The sequence below is a fragment of the Auxenochlorella protothecoides genome (genome assembly GCF_000733215.1).
Source record: "Auxenochlorella protothecoides strain 0710 unplaced genomic scaffold scaffold46, whole genome shotgun sequence".
Lineage (NCBI taxonomy): Eukaryota > Viridiplantae > Chlorophyta > Trebouxiophyceae > Chlorellales > Chlorellaceae > Auxenochlorella > Auxenochlorella protothecoides.
The window spans coordinates 18,628-35,667 of NW_011934475.1; the positions used below are offsets into that span (position 1 = coordinate 18,628).

The 17,040-nt window shown below is 63.4% G+C and overlaps 5 protein-coding genes across 5 annotated transcripts; 4 read left to right on the plus strand and 1 right to left on the minus strand.

The window, feature by feature from the left end:
- Nucleotides 1-111: 111 nt before the first annotated feature.
- F751_4055 (Replication factor C subunit 5) lies at nt 112-2,317 on the plus strand (the record flags this gene model as incomplete). The annotated part of the gene is made up of 8 exons (XM_011403638.1): nt 112-202; nt 329-542; nt 767-840; nt 1,013-1,172; nt 1,299-1,380; nt 1,570-1,699; nt 1,951-2,014; nt 2,149-2,317. 8 exons carry the CDS (start codon nt 112-114, stop codon nt 2,315-2,317), a joined length of 984 nt encoding a protein of 327 aa, XP_011401940.1.
- A 411-nt stretch (nt 2,318-2,728) lies between these two features.
- Nucleotides 2,729-8,683, plus strand: F751_4056 (putative serine/threonine-protein kinase; the record flags this gene model as incomplete). Its single annotated transcript, XM_011403639.1, has 14 exons — nt 2,729-2,790; nt 2,916-3,162; nt 3,348-3,476; nt 3,693-4,053; nt 4,276-4,367; nt 4,626-4,769; nt 5,068-5,262; nt 5,365-5,480; nt 5,892-6,504; nt 6,765-6,811; nt 6,942-7,174; nt 7,549-7,835; nt 8,170-8,349; nt 8,519-8,683. 14 exons carry the CDS (start codon nt 2,729-2,731, stop codon nt 8,681-8,683), a joined length of 2,871 nt encoding a protein of 956 aa, XP_011401941.1.
- A 260-nt stretch (nt 8,684-8,943) lies between these two features.
- On the plus strand, nt 8,944-10,736 carry F751_4057 (IAA-amino acid hydrolase ILR1-like 5; the record flags this gene model as incomplete). The annotated part of the gene is made up of 4 exons (XM_011403640.1): nt 8,944-9,167; nt 9,276-9,565; nt 9,821-10,337; nt 10,469-10,736. 4 exons carry the CDS (start codon nt 8,944-8,946, stop codon nt 10,734-10,736), a joined length of 1,299 nt encoding a protein of 432 aa, XP_011401942.1.
- A 405-nt stretch (nt 10,737-11,141) lies between these two features.
- Nucleotides 11,142-12,155, minus strand: F751_4058 (Proteasome subunit alpha type-2; the record flags this gene model as incomplete). Its single annotated transcript, XM_011403641.1, has 3 exons — nt 11,142-11,248; nt 11,435-11,668; nt 11,798-12,155. The coding sequence occupies 3 exons, from the start codon at nt 12,153-12,155 to the stop codon at nt 11,142-11,144; spliced, it is 699 nt and encodes a 232-aa protein (XP_011401943.1).
- Nucleotides 12,156-12,915: 760 nt separating this feature from the next.
- Nucleotides 12,916-16,858, plus strand: F751_4059 (hypothetical protein; the record flags this gene model as incomplete). The annotated part of the gene is made up of 8 exons (XM_011403642.1): nt 12,916-13,047; nt 13,185-13,288; nt 13,992-14,069; nt 14,310-14,325; nt 14,469-14,645; nt 15,921-16,017; nt 16,144-16,529; nt 16,673-16,858. The coding sequence occupies 8 exons, from the start codon at nt 12,916-12,918 to the stop codon at nt 16,856-16,858; spliced, it is 1,176 nt and encodes a 391-aa protein (XP_011401944.1).
- Nucleotides 16,859-17,040: the final 182 nt, after the last annotated feature.

Genomic DNA, 17,040 nt, shown 5'->3' on the forward strand with positions numbered 1-17,040 from the left:
CTCGATAGATCAGCACGGTAATTCTACGCTGTACATCAGATCACTAGCAACCGCGTCGACTTGTGATCCCCTCATCAAGCCGCCCGATCACCCACCCGGTGAGGCCTCCTCATGGTGGTCACGAGTGAGACGCCATGGAGCGAGAAGTACAGGCCACAGACTCTGGACGAAGTGGCCTTCCACAAGGATATAATTGACACGAGTAGGTCGCCGGGGCGAACAGCGGGACCTGGTTGTTTATGCGTCGGCGACGAGATCACTTTGCTGGAGTGGCCCTTCAAAGCATCAAGCCCATGTCTGAGCCACCACCCTCCTCCCGATAATGTAGTCAAGAAGCTTCTGAATGAGAACCAGCTGCCGCACCTGCTGCTGTACGGGCCGCCAGGCACGGGGAAGACCTCCACCATACTGGCACTGGCTCGGCAGATGTACGGCCCAGGGGCTGCTAACATGGTGCTGGAGCTGAACGCCTCAGATGACCGTGGCATCGGCATCGTGCGGAACGAGATCCAGGACTTTGCAGGGACACGGAGTATCTTCAAGTGAGCTGGGAGGGCTGTGAGGGAGGGAATCCATGGGAAGTGATGGGAATGGAGCCATGGCAGGGTAGGGCGGGTGGGATTTGGACAAGCTTGGCTCTCGCCCACACCGTCCCCCTGTTCCTCCTGGTGATGCGGCCCAACCCCTTGATGCGAGCCGCCGCCGTGCTGCTCTAGTCAATTCCCCTCACACACACACACACACACTCTGTGTCTCACATCCACAGCAATAAATTCAAGCTGATCATCCTGGATGAGTGTGACGCAATGACACGGGACGCCCAAATGGCTCTGAGGAGAGGTGCGGTGCAGCCCCAGGCCTGACCACGAGGGAATGCCTCTGGATGCAGGGTGGGTGCCTGCCACTTGGCGCGAATGCTCTTGGACCACACGGCGCGCGCCCATCCATTAGAACAGCCCAATACTGGTGAAGGACCAATTCTTATCTGCACGCCCACTCCTCCCTCCCGCAGTGATGGAGAAGTATGTGAGAAATGCCCGCTTCTGCCTCATCTGTAACTTTGTGAGCAAGATCATCCCAGCGCTGCAGTCACGCTGCACACGCTTCCGCTTCCAGCCCCTCCCGCCCAGCTTCGTGACGGAGCGCCTCACCTCCATCTGCGCCCTCGAAAAGTGAGTCCTGGGAGGGGGATGCTGGAGGTCGGAAGGGGGATCTGTTGGTGCTACCACGAAGCGTCGCCGTGCCGACACTTAAGCTGCCCCATTGACGAGCAAGCACCCTTCATGCCACTGCTGCAGGGTGCCCACGACGCCTGAGGGGCTGGAAGCCCTGGTCCAGCTCGGAGAGGGCGACATGCGACGCGTGCTCAATCTTTTGCAGGTTGAAAGCGTGGGGAATGAGGGTTAGGCCCAGCGCGGGGACACGCTCCAGTGCATGCGGTCCCACCCGTCTCGCACGCTCCGGGGATCCCTCCAACCCTTGGGGTCGGCGTCAAGCAGGAATCATGCAGCGTTCATTTCTCTGCATCAACGGCACCTGACCCGACCCTGTCACAACCCACGCCTGCAGTCGGTGGTGATGTCGGCAGGCGAGGTCAGCGAGGTCAGCGCCTATACATGCGCTGGGCGGCCCCTCCCGGCAGACATAGAGAGCGCGATGCACTGGCTCCTCAACGAACCCCTGACCGCAGCGATGGAGAGTGAGTACGGCGGGCTTGTTGTGTGTGTGGGGGAGGGGGGGGGGGGGGGTGGAAGGCCCTCAGGATGGCCACATGGGATGGACCTCATGGCATGCAAAGGGGTTGATGCGCGTCAGGTTGCAAGGGGCGCGATGGGTGCACCACACCTGGAACTGTGCTGCGGAGATGAGTGGGTAGATTGCCCATTAAGGGCCAGGCAGGATTGGTGGCATGCCCTGAAACAGTGCCCGGTCCGGGCCCCCACCGCACAGAGCTGACGGATCTGCAGCGGTCCAAGGGAGTGGCACTGGTAGACATCTTGCAGGCCCTCCACCCGTGAGCACACGTTGAGGGGGAGCAGGTCGTTCTCTTGCACAGCCGGCCGACGAGGCATGCTGTTGTCAGGTGCAGGCAGCTTGATTCCTCACATCGCCCCCATCTTCAACCCACCCATTCTCACCCCCGAACAGGTTCGTTTTCAGGATTGGGATGCCGCCCGAGGTGAGGATCGAGCTGGTGCGGAGCCTGGCGTCGGTGGAGCACAGGCTGGCCTTCGGGACCAGCGAGAAGTTGCAGCTGGGGGCGGTGGTGGGGGCATTTGCCGCCGCCAAGGCCGGCATCGTCGCCAGCGCCAGCTGATGCGTGGCACACGTTCACCCAGCTGCTGGTGGTGTGCGAGGAGATGCGGAGTATTTGCACAGAGTTCTACCTGCTCCCCATGCGCAGCTGGCATGTGTAAGCGGGTGCTTGCGGTGCCTGGCAGCTTCAGGGTGCACACGGCCCCTCAGCACTCCGTGAGTTGCTGAGCCCTGACGAGGGCGCGACCTCGACAGCGGAACTGAGGGAGCTCAAGGTGCAGCGGGAGTCGCAGTCGCCTCCCCCGCACTTTGACGCTGCGTTCTGAGAGTATGTTTGTCATTCTGCTCGCCCCATTGGGCTGAGGCCACAACCACTGTGCTCGCCAGGCTCCCTGGGGTTTGAGCCACACCGACCGGTTCGTGTGCAAACTCCGGCACCACCTTGGGCACCAGATGCCCCCCCTCCCCCAGCATGGGTTGTGCTTGCTCAAAGAATGAGAATGCCGGGCCGCGAAACCTGCCCACCTTCGCCAGGTGGGGTTCTCCTGCCCTCGCGGCACGCGCACCCGACTGTCGACGCTCGCGGCGCCTGATCATGAAGCATCCAGCCATCCAACCCCTCTCACCTGCCCCTCCTCCTCCCTCCCGGCATGCACCAGGGTATCCATCTTCAAGTCGCTGGCCGAGGCGGGCGATGCCACCATGCCCAGCCAGCGCAAGCTCGAGGCGTCGTCCAGCGACGACTCCCTGGCCCCCATGGGCCAGGAGGGCGTCGAGGGACAGAGCCCTCCCCCACCCCCACGCCAGGAAGACTCCCCCGTCCTCCTGACGGGGGACTCCGAGGCCCTGCTGGCCAAGTCCCGGGGCATCAAGCACACCTTCAGGCTTCGCGTGGGCGTGCTGGAGGTACGGCATCAGTGCGAGGGGTTTGGCCTTGTTGATCCCTGCCTGTGCTTCGCTGGCGACCACTGGGCCGTGTCCTCCCTCGCGCTTCGCTGCGGCCCCTGCCGTCCTCAGCCCCCGCCGTGCCATTCGCTCTTCGCCTCATCCCACGACAAGCCCCACCTCTCATTCTCGCGCACTCCCCACAGGGCGCTACTTTTCTGAACCAGTATATCGTGGTGGACACCCTGGGCCGCGGCTCCTACGGCCGAGTGAAGCTGTGCCTGAGCACGCAGGACGACGAGCTGTATGCCATCAAGGTGGTGAACCGGGCCCTGGTCAAGGCCGCCAGCAAGGCCAGCCGGCTGGGCACGGGGGCCGCCGGCTCGGGCCGGGGGGTGGGCCTCCTCGCCCGGCGCGGCAGCGGCGTGTCCGCCGTGGCCGCCTCGCCGCCGCCCGCCGGCGCCGACCTTTCCAGGTCCAGTCCCGAGGCCGACGCCGACGCCGACGCCGACGACTTCGGCGGCGACACCCTGGGCCCGCTCCGGCGAGAGATCGACGTGATGCGGCGCCTGCGCCACCCCAATCTGGTGCGTCTGCACGAGGTGATCGAGGACGGGGCCAGCGGCAAGGTGCTCATGGTCATGGAGTACGCGGCGGCGGGGCAGCTGCTGGCGAAGGGCCAGCTGTCGCCCGAGCGGCGCATGCCGGAGGTCATCGCGCAGTACTACTTCCGCCAGATGGCCGCGGGCATGGCCTTCCTGCACGCCAACCATGTGGTGCATGGTGACATGAAGCCCGACAACGTGCTGCTTTCGGGCGACTCCACCGTCAAGATCGCCGACTTTGGGCAGGCCCACTTTTTCAGGAAACGGGACACCTTTAATCGCACCCTGGGCACGCCGGCCTTTCTTGGTAGGTAGGAGGGCGGGGGAGGGGGGGGACAGGTGTGCAGGCTGAGCGGCAGGGGAGGCGCAAGATTGGTTCCGAGGCCCTCGTGATGTTCAGGCTTGGCTGGTATGTGGCGATGGGTTTTGGCGAGGTGAAGACATTCGAGACATGGAAGCTTGCATCCGCTGGCCGCTCCTGCGCCCTTCACCCACGTCTTCCCCCTTCTCTCGTTGCTTCGCCCCGCAGCCCCAGAGGTGTGTGCCGGGGAGACATACCGAGGCCGGCAGGCCGACATGTGGGCGCTGGGGATCAGCCTGTACCTCTTCATCTACGGGGAGGTACCCTTCCACGTCAGTGCGGAGGGTTATGGGGCTGGGTGGGTGGATGGTCGACGTACGGGGGTGCCTGGACTGGGGTCTCAGCGGCAGCATGGTAACGTATGGAACGCTGTGGCCCCGCTCGAGTACGGGGCACGGTGGCGACTTGCCCCTGCCGGGGTTGTGACACGCCAAACCCACGGTCTGCATGCCCCAGCCAGCATGATCAGGCCGGGTGCCCTTCCCACAGCCCATCGCAACACTCCCCACACCCTGCAGAGTGAGACCGTGCTGGACCTGTACGACCAGATCGCGGGGGGCAGCGTGCCCTACCCGGAGCACGTGCCGGTGTCCATGGAGCTGCAGGACCTGTTCAGGAGGATCCTGAACCCCGACCCCGCGGCCCGGCTGACGGCGGAGGAGGTGCGGGGTAGAAACGGGGGAATTGAGGCGGGATCTGGGTCGGACTCCAGGGTGCTCCCCACTGCCCCTGAGCAAAATACAGGCCATGGGATCCCTTCAGGCGGAGCGATGAGGTCCCTGGTGGCCTGCGCGAGCATGCCTACTACCTGCGGCCGCTCTCAAGCTGCTTGTATGTCCATCACAGCCTAAAGGCACGAAGAATGAGGGACCCCCCTCAATCCCACTCCATCTAACCCATCCCCGACCTCATTCTTACACACACACACCAAGACCTCCAATTCACCACCTGAGCGCGCAGATGATGGAGCACGCCTGGGTCAAGGGTGACTTCTGGGCATCCCTGCTCTCCAGCTTCCAGCTGGCAGACGGCACCTGGGCCGCGCCGCCGGAGGTGCATGCCAGCATGCGCGCTGAGGACGTGGCGGCCATCGTGTTCCCCTCGCCCTCGCCGCAGGGCGCTTCCCCCGTCGCCGGCACGTCGCCGCGGTCCGGGGTCGCTGGGGATATCCCCGCCGAGGCGACGCCCACGGGCCGTGCAGGCGCCGCGCGGCGCCGGCCGGGCCCGCTGAGCCAGGACTCGCCCCCACTGCTCCAGGCCGCGGCGCAGGTGAGTGGCCTGCAGCGCCTGCCGCACTGGGAGGACGGCCTGCGCACGCTGGAAGACGAGGGGCCCGACATGTCAGCGGCGTCGCTGGAGGACGCCACGCAGATGTGCAGCGGCGGCGGCGAGGACCCGGGCGCGGCGGTGCCGCCCGGCGGCCGCGGCCTGGCGCGGCAGAGCCCCACCCAGGCCCTGGCCGGGACCTGGGCGGCAGCCGCGGCGTCGGGCCGCCTGCACTCCACCCTGTCTGGGCGCCCGGTGCCGGATGGCGCGGGTGTGATGGACGCAGCGGGAACGGCGGAGCATGCCGCGAAGGCATGCGAGGCATCCCCGGACCCGGCGGGCCCGGGCGGCGGCCGCTCGACGGAAAACGGCAGCGACCTGCAATTCTACGCCTCCGCGAAGGCCGCCCCGCTCTGCTCCCCCTTCCAGGGCTCGGCGCCTCCGCCCGCCGCCGGGCCGAGGCCGGGCCCCGACGCCTCCGCTGTGCCGGTGGAGGCGTCGACTTCGATGGCCACCAGGCCCTCGGCCGGGCTCCACGCCGCGGGGCCGGGCCGCACTCAGCCCGTGGCCATCCTTCTGCCCCGGCGCCGCTCCGTCGCTTGGGACGCCAGCTGCGAGGACGGCGCGGGGCTGGGCGCCTTTGCCTTCACCCCGGGCACGGCGCGGGGGGAGGGCATGGCCAGCAGCGGCATGTTCCGGCGCTCAGTGGTGCTGCAGCCCGCCCAGGCCCAGCTCCCCTGCCCCAGCCCCTTCCAGAGCGCGCGCCTGTCGACGCTCAGCCCCTCCCCTCCCTTCCTGGGCCAGGCACCGGCCTCCCCTGGGCCGGGCTGGAGCCGGGGCGGGCTGGCGCGGCACGAGGAGGAGGAGGGCGCACCCTCGTCGGACCCGCGGTCCCGGCGGCGGCCGCTGGCACACACCCGCTCCATGTCGGTGGACGGCGGGGAGGCTGGACCCGAGCCGCACCCCGCGCGGTCGCTGCGCCGCAGCTCCTCCCGAGCGCTGACGGCGGGGTCCAGCGGCAGGGAGCGGCGCACGCAGAGCCTGCGCGGTCCCAGCCCGGGGGCCGAGAGTGCCTCCAGCAGCGCCGCGGAGGGCAGCAGCCCGCGCGGCAGCCGCCCCTCCAGCAGACTGGTGTGTGTGGGGGGGCGGGGGGGGGGGCGTGGGGGGAGTCGATTGTGATGGGAGTAGGAGTGGGTTAGTGGGGGAGCTACACGGTGGGACCACGACCATCCAGTCCACAGGGGCATCCTGCATCCTGCATATTTAGGTCAGGCAATGGCAGAACCTGGGCACATGTTCCCGCGCAAGCGCACGCGCACTTGGACGTCCAGAGCATGAGACTCACTCCGTCCCCAGAGCCCAGGGACCCCTCCCAAACAAAAATCCTGCAGGCAAACCTGGCGCGGCTCTCGCACCGACTGGCCAGCGCCGTGCGAGGGTGGGTGTGGATGGGCGACCTTGTGAACTGGGATCACTGCCGCGCACCCTGTCCTGCCAGTGGAAGTACACCACCAGCCCCTTTGCCATGATGCCCCATCACCCTGTGCCGTGCTTCCCCCTCTGCACAGGGTCCAGGACATCGAGGTCCTGCATGTCGCGGCGGGGGAGAACCTTGGCACGTCGGACAACATGACCTCGGTGCTCTACATCGAGTCTGGGGAGCTTGAGATCAGCTGGGAGGCGCGCCTGCCCTTCTCCCTCTCCGCCGTGCTGGGCCACGCGCTGCGCACCAATGAGTCCTTCAGCCTGGACCATGGGCTGTCGGGGCCCATGGACTCCACCACCATCGACATGGACATTGGTGTGTGGCGTCGGGTGGTAGAGGCGGGGGGGGGTCGGAGAGTGTGTCCATGGAGGAAACTTTGTCTGAAGCGTGGTGCAGGGCCATAGAGTGCGTGTGCAGGGAGGGGTCCCAGGTGTGTGGGGCAGGGCTCCCACACATGGGGCTAGAGTGCGACGGCGTGCTCAAACATGGGCGCGCTGTAGCGCGTGTCACTGTGTGGTAGTGCCCCACGGTTGCCTCTGGCCCTCTTTCCAGGCATAGCCTCGCCTCCATCGCTGGCCCTCCTGCATGCATGGGCCCCTCGCGCTGTCGAACCTCTGATCCCACCAAACACACATGCACATCACCCATCAACCCCTCTCCCCCTGCCCCACACTCACATCTCTTTGCAGAGCAGCTGCAGACCGACGCGAGGAGCATGACGCTGACGGGGACGGTGCGGGAGGCGGCGGAGCGCGCGGCGCTCCTGCTGCGCTCCGCCGCCGTGCCGGGCGCCATGGACGACCTGCTCGTCACGCGGCGCGGCCCGCGCCAGTTCATCGGCGCGCTGGGCATGCTGGACCCCGCCTTCTACCACGACCGCTGGAAGGCCTCGGCCGTGGCGCTGACCCCCGTCACCCTTGTCCGCCTGACGGCCTGGGGCCTGGAGCGGTTCTTGGAGCAGAATCCGCTGGTGCAAGTGAGCATGAGAAGGGGGGAGGGAGGGGGATTTTGATGGGTGTCCTTGGGGGGCAATGGGTTGACAGATGGAAGGTTGTATGCGGCACAATCGCTGGGGAGTTGACGGCAGTATGGCTCGCGCGAAAGCGTGGAGAATGATGGGTGCATGTGTGTTGAAGGCCGTGGAGGGTGCTTGTCCAGTCCAGGGTCTAGGAGATGGGGCAGGGGAGGGCTTGCCCGCCTGCGGGCCCTCCCCCCTCCCACCCCCAACCATGCAGCCGGGCAGTGAGCCGGGTCGCCTGCCTCCAGATGTCTGCACCTGAATCCCCTCCCTCATCTGCCCTGGCTGCCAGGTGCACCTGCGTGCCAGTATTGCCCTGACCCAGGCGGAGGTCATCAAGCTGGAGAGCTTGGAGAAGATCGCGGAGTGCATGCACACAACACGCCAGCGCACCGTCGAGAGGAGGCTGGATGCTGAGGGTCCCAAACCAAACGAGAAGGCTGACTCCAAGATCGAGGAAGTCGCAGGAACGGTGAGGATCCTGCGGAGGATGTTGCAGGGAAGGGGAGAGATGCAGGAGACATGCAGGGGGGAGGGTCTGTACAGCTCGGGCTCCCCGTGCACAAGGTCCAGTGGCATGGATGCTGTGCTTGCTCTCCACCTTTACGCCACACATCCCTGCCTCCTGCCCCCCGCCCCAGGCGCCGGCCAACGTGGAGCATGACGCCATGCTCGACAGGTTCGCGGTGGTGCACTGGCTGCGGGACACCTTCAACACCCTGGGGCAGGATGCCTTGAGCACGCTGGGGCTGACGTCGGATCTGACGCCTGCATTACGCTCCTCGAAATCAAACACAATGACGTAAATTGACCACGCTCCGCTCCGCTGCGCCAATTTGTTGCTTGATCCAGCTTGTCAGCCACCAAGATGTACACAGCGAGGGCTGGCGCCATACGATGGTCAAAAGGGACATAGTAAAGTTCGCGCGCGCTCGATCTCCGAAGGCCCACGATCAGTCCATGCCATGCCCCTTGGGTTTCGATCTGCAACATGCGCACATATTCTAAACGATATTTTGTAACAATCCCGAAAATCTAATCTGTGCAGCCAGGGGCTTTGTGGGCCATGTCGACCTCGACGGCCTGCGTGTTTGTTTTGCTCCTGTGCATCCTGCCGATGCACCTCACCGCGGCTTCGGAGTTCTCCTTCCTGGAGCAGGCCCGGGAAGACATCAATTGGCTGGTGTCCACTCGGCGGGCCCTACACCGCATCCCCGAGCTCCTGTATGACCTCCCCCTGACCAGCGCAGCGGTCAGGGGCTACCTGGACGAGCTGGGCATCCCACACACGTGAGTGCCGCCTGCATGGGCTGCGGTGGTGCAAGGGAGTGCAGGGGGGTAAATCATGGGTATGGGCATGGAGGTCCCAGGCGATCCAGTGAGCCGACACCCCCACAGGCCAGCGGCCGGGTCCGGGGTGGTGGGCATGATCGGCACCGGGGGCCCGCCCTTTGTGGCCCTGCGCGCCGACATGGACGCCCTGCCCATCATCGAGGCCAGCGGGGTGGACTTTGCCTCGGAGCACCCAGGCGCCATGCACGCCTGCGGCCACGACGCCCACATGACGATGCTGCTGGGCGCCGCCCGCCTGCTCAAGGCCGTCGAGCATCGACTGCCAGGGACCGTGAGACTGGTCTTCCAGCCCGCCGAGGAGGGCGGCGCAGGCGGGGAGCGCATGGTGCAGGAGGGTGAGGGCGGTCTTGGGGCAGGAATTTTGTATGCTGGGAATCAGTGCGGCACAAGCGCTACGGCCTGGGTGCCAGCCTGCCGACCATCATCTCATTGCGCTCTATTAAATCCCAGCGCCGCTGACCAACACCCCCTCCTTCCCGCATTCCTTGTTATCTGCGCTTCATTCTCAATGAGCCCCCCTCCCTTTCCAGCATGCACACATATACACCCCCATAACATCCCCCCCCCTTTCCCCCCTCAACAACAAAAAGGTGTGTTCCAAGACGTCGGCGCGGCCTTCGGCTTCCACGTCTGGCCCTCCCTGCCTTCCGGCGGCGTGTACTCCCGCCCCGGCTTCTTCATGGCGGGCGCCATCCGCTTTGAGCTGGTCGTGCGCGGCCGCGGCGGCCACGCCGCCATCCCCGAGCTCCTGGCCGACCCCGTCGTGGCCAGCGCGGCGATCATCACCGCGCTGCAGACGCTGGTGTCGCGCGAGACCTCGCCCTTTGACTCCGCGGTGCTCTCCATCCCCAAGCTGGTGGCAGGGCGGGGCAGGGCACAGGCCCACAACGTGGTGCCAAACTCCGTCTTCCTGGGCGGCGTGGTGCGCGCCACCTCAGACGCCGCCATGCAGCGCCTGCGGGCACGCGTGGCGGAGGTGGTCGCCGCCGTTGCCGCAGCGCATGGCTGCGTTGCCGAGCTGGACTGGGCCGAGGACGCCACGCCTTACTACCCGCCCACCATCAACGACCCGGCCCTCCACGCCTTTGCCGACGGCGTGGCGACGGGGTGGGTTGGGTTGGGGGGTGTTACTTCTATCTTTTGGGGGAAAGTAAAGCTCTGCCAGCCAGGACGGCCCGCCCACAAGACCACAGCCCCCAAATCAACACCCTGTTACACCCCCCAAAAACAACATACAGGCTGCTGGGCGCCGGCGCTGTGGGAGAGTACGAGGGCACCATGGCCGCGGAGGACTTTTCCTTCATCGCGCGCGCCGTGCCCGCCACCTTCATGTTCCTGGGCATCCGCAACGAGACCCTGGGCTCCGTGCATGGCCTGCACACCGACCAGTTCATGATGGACGAGAGCGTGCTGCCCGTGGGAGCGGCGCTGCACGCCAGCCTGGCGCGGAAGTGGCTGGAAAGGGAGGCAGCGGCCACCGCCCCACCAGTGCAGGACGAGCTCTGACTCTCCTAAGGGATTTCTTGAGCTCCTTGGCAGTGTGTGGAAACGGTGATGGGAAGGCCTCTCAGTTCCACGCGCAAGCATATCCCGTCCAGGCCAGCTTCCAGAGCATGGCTGCCCTGGCGCTCTGATGTCTGGACGCCCACACCGTGCTAATTTATGTCCTTATGCCTTGCAAAAAGGGCGCTCGTCATCCGCGCCACAATCTATACCGTGCCTCATGCTGAGATTGTTGTATGTACACTGACCAGGAGCCCTGTTCTCAAGTGCACAACAAGCACAAGGGTCCAGGCAGAGATGCTGATGTAGGGGATGGGGGGACAGGCTGCAGCCAGCCAGAGGTGAAAACCTGCTGGCAGCCATGGATTCAACATCAGCATGCCTGCTCCCATCATCACTCCAGCCCCGCTACTCCACTTCTTGGAGGTAGTCGGACACCTCGGCAGCGGTGAGGACGCGGAAGACCCGATCCTCACCCACGATCCCCACCTCCACGGTCTCTCCCGTCAGCTCGCCTGCGGAGGGAAGGCGGGCCAGGGTGGGCATCGGTTTGGGGGCTGAGAGGGTGGTGTATGGCCGGCCTGCACCCATGAATTTATACTGCGGTCGCAGATTGTACCAGGCACTGCACCTCCACCCAATGGAGCTTGCCAGCCCTCGGCCTGCTTCGAGCCTGGGCCAAGGCCTGAGCTTGAACCCACCCTCAAAGCCGTCCTTGAGCGTGAGCAGGGCGGTGTGGATGGCATCCTCCAGCTCGATGTCCTCGCTGTACCTCTTCTCCAAGAATGTGCGGGCATTGATGGCGTTCTTGCCGATGGCAGACGCCTTCCAAGCAAAGTAGGAGCCGGAGGGGTCCACTTGGTACAGCTGCGGGCCGTTCTCGTCCACCCCAGCCAGGAGCAAGGAAACGCCAAAGGGACGCACGCCTCCAGACTCTGCTCAGTTGGGGGCGACAGCGAGGAAGAGGGATCTGAATGGCGTTCCAACAAAGGCGCAGCTGTGCTGACACGCCAAGCTCAGGCGGCCCGCAAACCACGCCCCAAGGCCATCCCCCCAGCACTCACGTGTGAACTCCTGCATGACGGCCGCTACCTCTCGTACCAGCTGCGCCACAGGCATCTGCTCGTGGTACTGCCTGTAGTAGGTCTGCCCTGCCTTCCTGGCCTTCCTGACCAGGACTCGGGAGTCGGGCCCCATGCCCGCATAGGCCACCCCGAGATTGGGAGTGAGCAGGGATATCTTCTTCACCGTTTCCTCGTCCACCAGTGTGGAGGGCAGTTTCTTTTCCGTGGCGATGACCACCCCATTGCTGGCCTTGATCCCCAGACTCGTGGCGCCCCCGTTCACCGCTGCAAGCGCATACTCGATTTGAACCAGCTTCCCACTAGGACTAAAGGTGGTCAGACTAAAGGAGTACTGCATGGGGAGGCAGCGCGGGAGGGAGTGGGTGCGGAAAGGAACCGATCACGCTGTGACGTCCAAGGCGCCTATGCGGGGTCCCACCTGAGACTCCCCCATTCTGCTGATCCAGAAACGATATAAGCGAAGGGGCTGGTTCCAGGGATGGGACGATGGCCGAGGATAAATCTACAGTTTATTTCGCTGCCTGTGGATATATGCAGTTCTCGCAGGCCTACACCAAAGGGATCAACGAGGCTGATTTGGAGGGCGATCTGCAATTCCAGGAATGCTCCATGCCAGGTGAGATGCTCCCGATTGGTCCGTGTACTATTGGCATTCATTCCGACGGTGCTCGGCCGTGGTGCGTACCCAGACCACTAGGGTACCGTGCACGATGGCAGATCACATTGCCATAAGCCGAAAATCGTCCCCAGCTCCAAGACGGAAAACCTACCCCTGCATCGCTTGTATGTGTATGCAATTCTCGCAGGCCTACACCAAAGGGATCAACGAGGCTGATTTGGAGGGCGATCTGCAATTCCAGGAATGCTCCATGCCGGGTGAGATGCTCCCGATTGGTCCGTGTACTATTGGCATTCATTCCGACGGTGCTCGGCCGTGGTGCGTACCCAGACCACTAGGGTACCGTGCACGATGGCAGATCACATTGCCATAAGCCGAAAATCGTCCCCAGCTCCGAGACGGAAAACCTACCCCTGCATCGCTTGTGTTACCGATGTGAACAAGCGGGCAAAGTCTCAACATTGCTGAGGTACAGGGTATGACGGGCACCACACTTGTCGAAACTCGGGAAGGAGAGCACCCCGAGGCGACACCCAGCGGCCCCGTGGAGCAGCACACCTACTTGCCATTCCATATTCGGTTTGATGGGAAGGATCGACACATCTTCGAGGTGATTTGCATGTGAACGTGATGAGGAGCTGTCGATGTAGAAGACGTGTTGAGCCTTCCCTGTTGCGAATGTTGCACGCACCCCACCCCATGCACCAACGATGGCCGATAATGACCTCCAACCCTCCCCATCTCCAGCCCCTCCTGCTCCTGTTGGATGGAAGACACGGCTCTGAGGCCATCTCCAAGCAGCTGGCCCCCATCATCATGCCAGGGCTGCAGACCAACGATGGCCTGCAGGGGTGAGTGGGATGTTTGGCGCCTGGGGAAGTGCTACTGAGCACCTATTCCGTGAACGCTTCATCTTCTCATCCAAAAGGGTTTATTTCGCTGCCTGTGGATATATGCAGTTCTCGCAGGCCTACACCAAAGGGATCAACGAGGCTGATTTGGAGGGCGATCTGCAATTCCAGGAATGCTCCATGCCGGGTGAGATGCTCCCGATTGGTCCGTGTACTATTGGCATTCATTCCGACGGTGCTCGGCCGTGGTGCGTACCCAGACCACTAGGGTACCGTGCACGATGGCAGATCACATTGCCATAAGCCGAAAATCGTCCCCAGCTCCGAGACGGAAAACCTACCCCTGCATCGCTTGTGTTACCGATGTGAACAAGCGGGCAAAGTCTCAACATTGCTGAGGTACAGGGTATGACGGGCACCACACTTGTCGAAACTCGGGAAGGAGAGCACCCCGAGGCGACACCCAGCGGCCCCGTGGAGCAGCACACCTACTTGCCATTCCATATTCGGTTTGATGGGAAGGATCGACACATCTTCGAGGTGATTTGCATGTGAACGTGATGAGGAGCTGTCGATGTAGAAGACGTGTTGAGCCTTCCCTGTTGCGAATGTTGCACGCACCCCACCCCATGCACCAACGATGGCCGATAATGACCTCCAACCCTCCCCATCTCCAGCCCCTCCTGCTCCTGTTGGATGGAAGACACGGCTCTGAGGCCATCTCCAAGCAGCTGGCCCCCATCATCATGCCAGGGCTGCAGACCAACGATGGCCTGCAGGGGTGAGTGGGATGTTTGGCGCCTGGGGAAGTGCTACTGAGCACCTATTCCGTGAACGCTTCATCTTCTCATCCAAAAGGAAACCTCCACGCAAACCGTCCCTGGGGCAGCCAGCTGAAGAAGCAGGTTGATCATGCGCTGCGGGTGCTTCCAAGGAAGGGCGTGCACCATCCACACACACATCCATCCTCTCCAACGTCCCCTGGGGCAGCACCCTGGGGTCTGCCCCCAGATGTACCCAGATATCTGGAGATTTCGGTGCGTGAGGGAGGGAGGGGCTCTGCTGTGCACTTCATGCATCGAGCTTCTTGTAAGGGACGTGCTTGTCCTCCGACACTGCGGAACCCTGTCATGTATGATTCCTGAACCGGATTGCCGCCCTGCACAATCCCTTCCCTCAGCTCACGGTGCCCCTGGGTAGCAAAGTGTTCGTGGACCGGGTGGTCTGGGACATGCGCGCCGCCGTCGATGAGAGCAACATCTATGCCAGCACAGTGGCTGGGGATCTGGGCTTGCCCTGGGTGTCCGCTGCCGTCATCTCCAAGCGGCTGAAAGAGATCTTGGACCAGGTGTGGAAGGTGAGGCCCTTGTGGCAAGGCGGAGGAGGCAATGTAAGGACTGGTGGTGGGAGCAGGTGGGAACAACTGTGTCTGCCAGGTTTGCCACCGCACCCACTTCCTTGCCCACGGCCTGCATCTGGATCAGTTGCCGACAGGTACGCATGCTTCACCTCAAACCCTCACAGGATGGCTTGGGCACTCCAGGCGTCGTGGCACAGGACCCGAGTGCAGCACCCCCCATGAGGTCAGCAGCCACTTCCTGGCCCTGCCTCGTGACACGTGAGAAGTTTGCTGCTGCTACGCAGGGGAGCAAACCGGTGACGGGTGGCGACGGGCAGGAGGAGGGCGCAGGATCAGAGCACACGACGAACAAGGAAACCATTGAACACATGGATGTAGACAACTGAATTGAATAAGAATGCTGGTTTACACATTGTTGAGAAACAAGACAGTCCCATTCTCACAATCAGTGGGTTTGTAAGGTCTTCATCATGCATGCATATAGGCCAACGTGTCGGCTGGCGGTCGGGGCGCGAGTGCGTAGGTTTAATTGAAACCCGAACGGCGACGAGTTGATGGCATTCAACAGGAAATAGATGCCCGGACTGTTTTGTAGAGATCCAGCGCCATTGAGATGACGAGCGCTGTCGAGACATGCGTCCTGGCGAACGCCTTGCCCTCTTCCCTCTTACAGAGGATACAGGTGCATTTGCGATGGGCCCTCGCTCTGATTGCTGTGGCATTCACGATGTCCATGCTCCCCGAAATTCCTTCACGAATGTCCACTCCCTCCAGAGCGATGCGAAGGCCCTGGCCGCCAGCCCCAACTATTGGTTTCCCTTGGAGTGCTTGGATTCGCCAGCAACCGCGGCCGAGGAGGCAGCGGCTCACCTGTACCATACATATATAGCTGCAAAGGATGTAGAAGGCGTCGTAGGCGCCGAATACTGGGTTCAGGCAGGTTCACTGGCCCCTGGGAAGACAGCAGCTGTGCTTAAGACTTTGGGTATACCATACAGCCCTGAGGGATGCAGACTCCATCACCCTCTGCACCCCAACATCCCTGACAACAGATATTTGAGAAGGGACGAGGTCTCGGCTTTCACATGGACAAGGTATTTTGTATCAATTGTGGGTTTGAATTGGCGACCTATGATGGTGGGCAGAGAGTTCCAAGAGAAAACACCTCATGTGGACGACAGCCCAGGCCAAGAGCACCCTCCTTCAATCTCATTGATGACTGTTAAGCACAGCGCCCTCAGCCAGCTTCCTTCTGGCGGTCTGCACCCACAGGACGAGCATTTGATGGCCAACGAGGGGCGGCTGGTGACCCCCCTCATCTCGTCAGTGCTCTACCTCACTGGCACAGCACAGAACCCCCAGCGCCAAGGTGTGTGGTTGAGGGGTGCACCCCTCCCTCCTGTGGCCCAATGCAGGCGTGTGCATGCTCCCGCTGGGAGGATGGAGACGCAGGTCCAAATGCCCAGTCCCCCTGCACCACCCCATGCCTCTGCAGGGCCAACTGTCATCCTGGACCAGAGGTTTGATGCCGAGCTGGGAGCGGTGACCCCGCCCAGTCCCGCCTGGAGCACGCTCTCCTTCCCCCTGGCGGGCAACTACTGCCTCTTTGATGGCGCGCTGGGTCACGGCGTGCTGGACGCCGGGGACGAAGCGGAGATGCGGGCCACTCTCTTAATCAACTGGTGGCAGCACCGGCCGGAGGCGGTGGGGCGAGCGCCGCTCATGCCTGCGCAGGCCGAAGCGGCCGAGGGCGGTAACGCCGGGCTTGGCAGCGATGCCAGACGGAAGCTGGCCGACCTTTGTCTTGGGGAGCGCGCTCTTCCCATCCCCAGCATTGCCGTGGACGCCGCCAGGCTGGCAGGGGAGGACGACATGCTCCTGGTGAGTTGCCTGGCGCGGGCCAGTCCTTAGGAGTCTGCCGCGGCTGCCCTTCTGTGAATCCTGACGTGTCTGCATGCCAGGACAGGCACCTAAACTGCCAGCTCCACGTTAGTCAACCCAACCCCCCCTCCCCCCACTCGCAGCCGGACAATCTTCTTGCGGAGAATGGGGTCGCACTGCATGGGCCGGGTGCCGTGCATGCGGTGACCTTTCACCACCAGGGCCTCAGCCTTTGTCCCATTGATGGTGGGGAAGGACTGAGCATCGCTGCCGCGCTGGTCCTGGCTCAGGATGGGGAGAGCAGCTCTGAGAGTGGGGACGAGGAATAGTTGTGGAGGGATTCGCACCTGACGCTGGAGAGCGACCTGGTGGGCGGCGTGCGCATGCAGGCTGCCGCGAGTATTTCCTATCCTAATAGGATGAAACATAAGAAAGCTTGATGGCCCCCAGATTCACGTTGGGCATCCGAGGAGGAAACACAATCTGTGTAGAAATAATCTAGGTTTTGGCC